The sequence below is a fragment of the Populus trichocarpa genome, chromosome 11 (genome assembly GCF_000002775.5).
Source record: "Populus trichocarpa isolate Nisqually-1 chromosome 11, P.trichocarpa_v4.1, whole genome shotgun sequence".
In the NCBI taxonomy this organism is placed as follows: Eukaryota; Viridiplantae; Streptophyta; class Magnoliopsida; order Malpighiales; family Salicaceae; genus Populus; species Populus trichocarpa.
In genome coordinates, this window is record NC_037295.2 from 12,135,490 (window position 1) to 12,146,507 (window position 11,018).

Below are 11,018 nucleotides of genomic sequence, written 5' to 3' on the forward strand. Positions count from 1 at the left end.
GTTTTTGCTTTTAGAAATACTTGTATATAATATATATTCAAATTTTGTATCTAATTCTGCAATTGTATATATATATTTCTAGCAAAAACTAGTCATTTATAGTCGTTATTGTTCCTCTAACAACTAAAACAATTGATCGGTTCCTGCAAATTCTCAAGTGTTCATCACGTATGAACACGTGGTCGACCGGTTCATTTGGTATCACCAAACGATCGACCGATTCATGTAGAATACCAGATTTATCAATTTTAATCCTAATGAATTCTTAGAACCATTTTATCAATCATTTTTAAATGCATGCAAAGTAAAGTGTGTGTATTCATTTTAATTTGTATCAAATATGATATAAAGATTTACATTTAAACACTAAAATGAACACGTACAAACTAAGTATTCATTTGCTTTGTATCTTGAACTTGTTGATTGATTTTTTCATTCAATACCTCATGCTTGTTAATGTGATCTTTATATAAATATGTTTAAACTTAATCTTATTTAATCATATCATTAGTCCATTTTTATGTAATTGTTATCATCAAAATACATAAAATATTAATATATGACCCAAAGGTCAACTCAAACATCTATAAGCACACAATATATGTTTACTATCTCATACTACAAAGCATGACAAGCAAAATAGAAGGTGTTTAACCAACTTTTTAATCCACACGAGGAGTCCTTTGAAATGTTGTCTAGATTGTTGTTGACTCTTTAAGAATAAAAAAAACTAGTATAGTTATGTAGTGGGATCATAATGGATATTTTGATATTGAAACAACAATATTTGAAAGAGTTTTCTAGGCATTTAGAGTTATAATTGAGGGTTTAAGGTTGTGTAGGCTACTGCTTAGTGTTGACGGCACCCATGTATATGAGATGTTTAATGTGAAGTTGTTTTTAATGCAAATAATATGATATTTCCTTTAGTTTATGCTTTAGTTAAATAAGAAATCAATTACAACTAGAGATGGTTCTTAGATTGCCTCTAGCAATACATTACTAGTGGGCATACCAATATATGTATGTTATTAAATAGATATATTAGAATTAAGAATATAATGTTAAAGATATGAACATAGTCAATTGGACATCACTCGTATTATTTGTGTCACTTTTCCAGCAACTCCAACACTAGGTTAAAAAATCTGACTTTAAAAAAAGTTTTGGGGAAGATGTGTTATGAAATAAAAAAAAATTAAAAAAATTAATACATGGTATGATACAATGATTGAGAAGGACCCATAAATAAAAAAAAATTGCTTGAATATGAACTGAAAGAAAAATGGGCACTATAATAACAATGTGATGGGGATTATCGTTATGGCATTATGACAACATATATGTTAATAGTTTTTCATAATTTCTTGAAAAGTGGATATGCATTGGCCATTATAGCTTTAGTCTAGCTAAACTTTTATAGGTCAAATTCTTATTTTATTGTTGAAGAGTGTTGGCACAAGATTTCATTCCCTTTCATATATTATGGCCTTTGCAAATACTTTATGAACTCATAAAATATTCAAACAAATCGAGAGACCATACAACAACTCTTTTCAACGCTAAAATGGGATGTTTTCAAGTTAACACTACCCTAAAACTAGTGTTCAAAGAAAGACTCGATAAATAATTAACATACAAGAAAAAAAATGCATGTGTGGTGAATGTGAAATGTTTCATCAACCATTTCACACCTCTTTGCATATTGTATGGAATGTCGAGTTGATTATTTCCAATTTATTGATGCATTCTCAAAAATGCATGTTGAGATGTACTAAAATGCATATGCTCCTCTATTCTATCTTTTACTCAACAAATAACTATGATATGAATAAACTAAAACATAGGTAGAACTAGAACCCTTGAGATGATGTCGTGGTTGAGGACGAGCCACTTAAAGATGAGGACATACATGAATCCTAGGATGTGATGTCAATGAAGTCAGCCTATCAACAAGTACTAAGCGTAAATAGAGTTGTTTATATATAGATATTATATATTATTTTGTTATTTTTTAATGATGAGTTTTTATTTTATTTTACTTGTATTTGATTCTACTTTTATAATTATTTTAGGATTACTAGTTTGAGAAATTATTATTGTTGAGTAGATTTGAATTTATATAATTAGGTTGCTAAGAATTTCTAACCAAGCATTTCCAAGTTAACAAAGATATCAGGGTTGAGTAAAGCAATGAAATCATTATTGTTTTAGGCTTACTAATTTAAGAAATTATTATTATTAAGCAAATTTTTAATTTTTATAATTAAGTTGTTTAGAATTTCAAACCAGACATTTCTAGATGAATGAAGGCAACATGGTTGAGTGAAACAATGAAATTATGATATATCATTACACTAATTATTATTCCACATGTTAGATTTTGTTGTTATGATAACCAAATGATCATTACGACGTTGATGATAAAACTTGAATAATAGAATATTTTAGAACTTGTAAAACATGTTAGAGAAAAAAAAGAGAAATGTGATGGGAAAAGTTATTTGAGCGGAAATACTATAAGAGATTGTGAGGTTGGCTTTAATATAAGTAAAAGAACTAAAGAAAGGTTACGTGAAAGAGGAATAAAAGGTGGTGGATTAGATTGAAGTTAAAGAAAAAAAAATCTCAAGGGATGATAAAGATGCAAAACCATGATTTTTATATTTTACACAGCAGAAAGTTAGAGGTTTAGGAATTAGTGTTTTGGATTTAGGTTTGTATTTGGTTTTAGCGCTTTATCGTATAGTGTAGGGTTGATTTTCAGATTTATTTAGGATTTGGTGTTTGAGTTTAGGGTTTGGAGTTTAAGGTTTGAATTTGGGGTTTGTGGTTAGGATTTAGTTAGTTTAAGATTTGAATTTGGGGTTTAATTAGGGTTGACCTAAATTTTTAGTTAATGGGTTGCATGGTTGAAAATAGTGGTTACATAATTAAGAATGACATAATCTACTATGTTGCACAAACTTGCTATTTTCTTTTAAGTATAATGTTCGTTTCTCAAAATACTTTTTTGTGGTGTTCTATTAAAAAAACCATTTCTTTTCTCTCTAGAATAATTGTTTGGGAGTGTGATGCAATGTGGTTGAAACTATGTTTTGCTCCTATCACAATTTTGAAAGAGTTTGGTTAATCAACACACACAATAGTTTTGGATGGTCCCACTAAAAACTCTCTCTTGAAACCTTGTTTAAGAAAAATATACCATTGGTAACTTTTTAAAAAACTAATTTTTCAAACCACAACCGCAAAAGCTACCACAATGTTAAATACATACTTGATAATGTGATGCATGATGCTTTTATAAAATTATTTTTCAGTTAAAAATGCATTAAACTAATATGTTTTCAGATTTGTTTATATATCAATATATTAAAATTATGTATGAAAAAACATCTATAAAATATCAATTTAATATTTTTTAAAAATAAAAATACTTTTTAAAAACAACTTGAAAACTTTTTTAAAAAGTTAACAAAAAACAAACGCACCCTAACTTTTAAAGATTTCTTTCATAAAAGTAATTGTTTAAGGCAATCAATGAATTGATTAGGGGTGAGCATTTTCGGTTTGTTTCGGTTTTCTTCTAAAAAAATAACCAAACTGATTTTTTATAAAAAAATTAAAAATTAAAACTAAATCAAAACCGGTTCAAACCAGCCAATTTCAGTTCAGTTTGATTCAGTCAATTTATGAAAAAAATAAATTAAGAGACGAATTGATGGACTTGTTGGTTGCATTTTTTATAAGAAGTAAAAAAAAGTTGGAAAATGTTAGAAAAATATGGGTTGAAAGGATATCGGTTGTTGTTTTGAGGGGATTTGATGCTAGGTGTCGAAAATAAATGAAAAATAGGATGCATTAACAAGAAAAGTGTGAGGAAAGTTGGATAATCTCCAAAAACATTAGTTGAGGCTCTAGATTATTTGCAAAGAAAGAATGCAATAACAAAAGAAAATTTGAACCAACTAGATTTCGTTAGTGTTTGGAGAAGTTGGGAAACAAAGGTGGACCATTTGCTTTTTAATGGCCTTTTTATGAGCATTATGAAGTTTCATGATGTTGGTATTGAAATGTTTAAGATGCTGTTTGGATATGCTATTGCGGCTGCGGCTGAAAGAAAAGCAGTGTAACACATGTTTGGTTAACCACTAACCACAGTTTTTTTTATGTGGGTCCCAGTTCAAACTGAGGTTGAACTGCAATATGTGAAAAGCAATTACACATTGCTTTTCATGTGTTTTCTGCTCTCTCTCATCACCGACAATTTTCCATTACTTTCCCAACTGTCCCTCTTTAATTTCCCAATGGTCACAAAAAAAAAACAGCAACAAATTGTTCACAGAAGGTTGTAGATCAATGTTACCATTGATCTAAACTCCCATAACCTTCCCCATACTATTCCTTCATGCGTTTTACCTCTCTCTCACCACCGACACTTTCCCATTACCACGGTCAATTACGGTCCTCTACTATCCCAAATTTTTCTGTTACGGTTGCAGATCAATGTTACAATTGATCTACTAAACTCCCATTTCCTCCCCCAAATTGTTCCCCTCTCTCGTCTCTTGCTACAACCCCGTTTCTATTTTGCCCAAAAACCATCAACGCATAGGACGACGCCAGAGCAAGCTTCTTCCCCTCTGTCCCTTCTTCTTTCCAAACGAAGATCGAAAACACAAACCTTCACCGATCTGTCCCTCCATTGTTACCATTGCAGAAAAACCCAAGAGATTCGTGCTGGGAAAGGTCCACGAGCGAGATACCCGTAAGTACTGTGTGTTACCCTTGTCAATTTCGTTTAACATGTTGCTCAAAATCTAATTTCTGTTATGGGTCTCTATTGTTTTTGTTTGCAGAACAAAGCTGCAGCACCGTGGTGGTTTGGACTAAAGAGAGAGACTGAGGTAAGTTCCTGCCTTATCGCCATCTTCATTTTTGTTTTTTTAGATGAAAAATTGCATGTATGTGCTGCTGCATGCTCGATTACTGTTAACACTGCAATTGTTGAATTGATCTACAAATTTTATTGATGTTGCTGCTTGTCTTTTATTTACTGTGCCTTCGTCAAATTTTTTGAATTTATAACAAATTTCATTGCTTCTCTGTACTGCTTTGCATGACCCGTACTGTGTGTTTTTAATTTTTTTTTACTTGAAAACCTGTATTTCTGTGCTGCTTCATGGTCTGTGTACTGTGTTACCCATGTCAACTTTGTTTAAATGTAGCTCAAAATCTAATTTATGTTCTGGGTCTCCATTGTATCTGTTTGCAGAACAAAGCTGCAGAACCGTGCTGGTTTGGACACCTAAAGAGATAGACTGAGGTAAGTTCCTGTCTTATCTCCATCTTCATTTTCATTTTTTAGATGAAAAATTGCATGTCTGTGCAGCTGCATGATCAATTACTATGTGTTCTGCAATTGTTGAATTGATCTACAAATTTTATGGTTATTGCTGCTTGTCTTCTGTTTACTATGCCTTTGTCAATTGTTTTGAATTTAGCAAAATTTCATTGCTTCTTTGTGTTGTTTGTTTGCTGTTGTTCTTTGTTTAAATCTGGTTTCGCTTTTGATGTCTACTACCAGCTGACAGTGCTGCTGCTGGATTATTTGCTTACTGGAAACAATGTGATGCTTCGAAATTTCATTTATGTGTTGTTCTTCATGGTCTGATATGTTAACTGTGCATATTGATGTTGTTTCTGTTTGAGCAACCGTAGATTTCTTTATTGTGCGTGTGTTTATAGTAATCGTAATGAGTGCCTTGTTAGCATGTCGTGTAGGATTACTTTTATTTCTACTTTTGCAGTCAAAATCAAAACTTTGAGTTTGCTTTTGTGTGTTTGCATGCTGCGAAAAAAAGCTGTGTTACTTTGAATGTAGAAATAAATTCTTGACTGTTTGTTTTTTTTCCCTCTGTTTTTAGCTTCCAAACAGCATGATGACAATGAAGTGTTGCTTGATAATTCAAATATTATATCATGGCTGAAACTGAGTTTTCTAAACAGTTGAAGAAAATTAATGGATTTCAATTAGTTTTCATTACAAATTAACGGGAACATTCTCATTCAAATAAATACATGGTTAATGTTTGTTGCTAACCACACAGCTTTTGTAAATACTTAACATTGAGTGTTTTATTATTGTTTGAGTCCACGGTTTATGTATGTGCCATAATGTAATTGATATCATTGATTGATTTTAAACTTTTGTTAAATGTGTTAAAAGATATCATGGAAGATCTTGAATCTTTCGATAAGGCTGCTTGGACAAAGGAAATGTTGCATATATTTTGTGATATATGCATTAAGGCAATTGATATGGGAATGAGACCCAATACTCATTTCGATAAAACGGGGTGGAAATTTCTTATAACATCATTCAAAGAACAAACTGGCCATGCATTCACTAAAACACAATTGAAAAACAAATGGGATGGATGCAAAAAAGATTGGAGGATATGGAATAAGCTGGTTTCTGAAACTGGTGTTGGCTGGAATAGTGAATTAGGCACAATTTCAACTAGCGATGAGTGGTGGAAACAAAAAATTCAGGTACATTCCTTGTCATCCTAACAATTTCTTTTATTGTTGTCAAATTCCAACACCAAAATTTTACTAGTCTTGATCCTTCATTACTTGATTTAATTTATATGCAGGAAATTAGAGGAGCCAAAAAATTCAGACATATCGGTATTGAGCCGTCTTTGAAGAATAAATTTGACCGAATGTATTCCAACATTGTCGCAACTAGAGCGTTTGCATGGGCTCCTTCTTCAGGAGTATCTGCTGGCAGTGATGTCGATCCTGGTACAAGCAATATTGCTTGTGATGGTTTGGAAGAAGGAAGCGATGATTCAGAGGAAGATGTGATTCCAGATTTCCAGACTAACATGGCTCGAATGGTTGGAGGGATAAATATGTCTAGCAGCAGCAACACAAAAAGTGGTTGCAAAAGAAAAGAACGAGATCATTATGATGTGCGAGGTAGAAAGAAGAAAACGTCTGGAATTGGTGTTCAACTGCTGTCAAGGTGCAATTAACTACTCGAGAGTATGTCGACTAAGAGTGATTCCACGTCTGTTAATTTGGATCGCGAAGGCTGTAGTATTCACGAGGTGATGGCTGAGCTGCACTTAATTCATGGAGTTTCAATTGAAGATGAGTTCCACGACTTTGCTACGGAGCATCTGAGTTTAAGAAGGAAAAGAGAAATGTGGGCTAGTATGGGTGATAAGGAGCAGAAGTTGAGATGGCTGCAATGAATGTATGCACGCACTAAACGTGCTTAGCCGACATGGTATTATTACATTTTCTTAACTGTTAATCAATTAACTATGTTCACTTGCTTAATGTATTTATACAAGTTTATTTTATTGTTGCAGAATAATGGGATGCCGGTTTTAAAAAAGAGTTTTTTCCAATTGCCAAAGTTTATTCGAGTCATTGTATTCTTCCACATTTCGTGTTGAGATATATGGGCATTTCCATTTGCAGTAATTTGTTTACTGTTGTATTTATATTAAACTGCTTTTCGGGAGCTAATATACTTGTATGAGAATATTGCTGGTTTTTAATGTTGTATTTTATCAATGAATTAAAATTGTCACTTCTGTTTTTATTAATGTTAAATGGTTGACCATTGGATTGAATTGGTTGGTAATTTTCCTTCACTGTGTTGTTCCCTGAAGGTCTTGAATATTGAGTGTTACTGTTAAAATGCATGTTCTATTGTAATATACCATGTGCAGCCTTGTTTGTTTTCTTTTCTGCCATGAGGTGATGGGAGCTGCTGCCTTGTGTGTCCAGCTGTAATTGTAATATACCATGTGCAGCTACTGTGTGAATATTGGTGTGTTTTCTTTTCTGTCATGAGGTGATGAGAGCTGCAGCCTTGTGTGTGAAGTTGTATTCATTGATATACCATGTGCAGCTACTGTGTGAATATTGGTTTGTTTTCTTTTTCTGTCGTGAGTTGATGGGAGTTGCAGCCTTGTTTGTCAAGCTGGAATTAATTGATATACCATGTGCAGCTACTGTGTGAATATTGGTGTGTTTTCTTTTCTGTCGTGAGGTGATGGGAGCTGCAGCTTTGTGTGTGAAGTTGTATTCATTGATATACCATGTGCAACTACTGTGTGAATATTGGTTTGTTTTCTTTTTCTGTCGTGAGTTGATGGGAGCTGCAGCCTTGTTTGTCAAGCTGGAATTAATTGATATACCATGTGCAGCTACTGTGTGCTTGTGCAGTGTGAAACCTGCATTTGTTTTCTTTTCTGCCGTTAGAATTGATGGAAGATGTTGCCTTGTTTGTTAATGTTGTTAATGCTATTCATTGCTGTTAAAATGATTGTTTCAGCTATTGTGTGCAAGTGAGTTTTGAATATTGTTTCAGCTACTGTGTGCATGGGAGCCAGTGTATGAAATCTATGTATGTGCTACTGTAACTGCTGTTTGAGCTGCTGGATTTGTCATTGATTCTTGGAATACATGCTGCTATCTTTGGTGCAGTTGCTGTTGAAGTTCATATATATAAATTGTGTTTATTTTGTGAGGTGTCAATTGAATCTCCAGTTACTATTCTTGGAATACAATCTCAGTTGCTTTTTAGATGATTTCGGTACATGTTAAGGTGTGCACTGACATGGTTTGTCATGGTGATAAGAAAATAAAACAACGTGGGCCAAGGAATCTTGAATAATAGAATGAGAACAAAAAATAAAAAAATACATGTCAAAATATATGAGCTGTAAAATTAACATTATAGGTTACTTTTACAGTCTATACATGTGATAATGTACTTATGTTGAAAGCTGAATAAAATAACTTGTAAAAGAGACGTAAACAACATTGAGTTTTTTCTATATAAAGAGGATTGTTTGTAAGCCAACTTTCAAAGAACTATTTTACTTCATAACAAACCTCTCAAACCTCAACTGCATTTTATACAAGCAAGTGGAACACCCTGTTTTTGTTGGCTTTACAGGTATGGAAAAACTTATGTCGCACCAACTATTTGATATTTCTTTTTTATTGAATGATATTTAATTATTTAAATATTTTTATTAACAACATATAATTTTGTTTTTTGTTTCCACGTAATTGAAGTTATGGATGATTCACCGTTTAATGACATATTTAATGGGGGTTTTGATGAAAATTATGATAATGTAATGAACCGCATTGTAGACCACATTAATTATCCTAGTTGTGAAGGTAGTGGTGCCTCATTTTCTGGTGCTGGAGATGACGGTGATGGAAACGACGCTGACGACAATAATGATGATGGTGATGATGACGGTGATGATGACAGTGATGATGACGATGCATTTATTATAAGGAGGCATTTTGATATGAAAAAATTAATTATATGCACAGCAAGAGCTATAAACATGTATTATATTAATTATATGTATAAGGAACCATGTATGGTTTCGTATAACACAGGGATGCATTGGTTGACGGAGGTTTTAAGAGGTTATTAGAAACGAAGTGTTAACATGTTCAGGATGGACGCAACCACTTTGTTGAGTCCGTGCACTGAATTAGAAACGCACAATGGCTTAAAACCGTCAAGAAGAATGAGTGTTATTGAAAAGGTGGCAATATTTTTATTTACAAAAGCAGTTGGGGCGTCAAATAGACAAGTGCAGGAAATATTTCAGCATTCAGGTGAAATTATTAGTAGATGTTTTAAAGAAGTGCTTAAATCATTACGTTTGTTTGTTGTGGAAGTCATAAAACCAGTAGATCCACAATTTACGAGCACACCAAGAGAAATTGCTATGAATCCAAGATTTATGCCATATTTCAAGGTAAGATGAATTTTTTTTAAAAAATAAGTAGTTTAATTAAGGTGTTCAAATGAGTATGAAATATGTTATAAATGTTTATGAGTACTTAAAGTTTTTGTGGCCTGTAGAATTGTGTCGGTGCAATTGATGGAACACATGTTCGTGCCTGCATGCCATCTGAAAATCAAATTCTATTTATTGGAAGAAAAGGTGTACCAACACAAAATATCATGGCCGCTTATAGTTTCGACATGCAATTCATGTTCGTGTGGGCAGGATGGGAAGACAATGCACACGATACGTATATTTTTCTTGAGGCTATTGACAATAGCAATATCAAATTTTCAAAACCTCCAGAAGGTTGTGATTTTGACTAAATTGAAGATTTGGTAATTGAAGGAATATAATTTTTTTTTAAGTTTTGTTTAAAATTATCATGTTGTTATTATTTGCAGGAAAATACTATTTGGTTGATGCTGGATATCCAAACGAGTATGGGTATTTGGGTCCCTACAAAGGCGAGAGGTATCACTTTCAAGAATTTAGGCATCGTGGACAACCAAGTGGTCGGAAAGAAGTGTTTAATCGTGCACACTCATCACTACGTAATGTGATCGAACGTTCTTTTAGGGTATGGAAACAGAGGTGGAAAATTTTGCAAAACATGTCTGCTTATCCATACAAAACACAAGTTGAAATTGTAGTTGCATCAATGGCACTACATAACTATATTAGAAGAAGATCGCAAGATGATGCGATTTTTTCTGAGTATGATCGCAATCCCAATTTAATTCCAGATGACTTTTTACCTGATATTGTTCATCGCTCAGCCATTCAAGGATCACAGAGGCCTTCACGTATGGATTTTGTACGTGATGGAATTGCAAATAGTTTGATGGAACAATAAAGGAGTACATTAATGTATAAGGATTTTTCATTTTGTTATGTAATCATAATTACCAAACACCTATGTTTTGTAAATTATATATATATATATATATATATATATATATATATATATATATATATATATATATATGTCCTTTTAAGTAATTCTAAAATCAAATCTAAAACACAAAGCATATTAACCAAATAAAAGAAACTATTTTTTTTACCACAATTTCAACCACAGTTTTAACCAAACATAAAACTACTTTTTTTTTCCACCACAATTTCAACCACAATTTTAACCAAACACAAGAAACTGCTTTTTTTTAAACCACA

The 11,018-nt window shown here is 32.5% G+C and overlaps 2 protein-coding genes across 2 annotated transcripts; both read left to right on the forward strand.

Annotated features, from left to right (window-relative positions):
* The first annotated feature begins 6,215 nt into the window (after positions 1-6,215).
* Positions 6,216-7,572, forward strand: LOC112329108 (uncharacterized). The gene is made up of 2 exons (XM_024611604.2): positions 6,216-6,555; positions 6,660-7,572. Exons 1-2 carry the CDS (start codon positions 6,235-6,237, stop codon positions 7,041-7,043), a joined length of 705 nt encoding a protein of 234 aa, XP_024467372.2. The 5' UTR covers positions 6,216-6,234; the 3' UTR covers positions 7,044-7,572.
* A 1,538-nt stretch (positions 7,573-9,110) lies between these two features.
* On the forward strand, positions 9,111-10,701 carry LOC18103281 (uncharacterized). Its single transcript, XM_052456950.1, has 4 exons — positions 9,111-9,312; positions 9,736-9,815; positions 9,923-10,124; positions 10,250-10,701. The coding sequence occupies exons 1-4, from the start codon at positions 9,111-9,113 to the stop codon at positions 10,699-10,701; spliced, it is 936 nt and encodes a 311-aa protein (XP_052312910.1).
* Positions 10,702-11,018: the final 317 nt, after the last annotated feature.

Excerpts from the sequence above, each read along its gene's own strand:
- LOC112329108 (XM_024611604.2), top strand. The coding sequence starts at position 6,235 with ATGGAAGATCTTGAATCTTTCGATAAGGCTGCTTGGACAAAGGAAATG. Across the intron at positions 6,556-6,659 it reads GGTGGAAACAAAAAATTCAG|GAAATTAGAGGAGCCAAAAA; the intron begins GTACATTCCTTG and ends ATTTATATGCAG.
- LOC18103281 (XM_052456950.1), top strand. The coding sequence starts at position 9,111 with ATGGATGATTCACCGTTTAATGACATATTTAATGGGGGTTTTGATGAA. Across the intron at positions 9,313-9,735 it reads TGATGACGGTGATGATGACA|TCATAAAACCAGTAGATCCA; the intron begins GTGATGATGACG and ends TTGTTGTGGAAG. Across the intron at positions 10,125-10,249 it reads TCTTGAGGCTATTGACAATA|GAAAATACTATTTGGTTGAT; the intron begins GCAATATCAAAT and ends TATTATTTGCAG.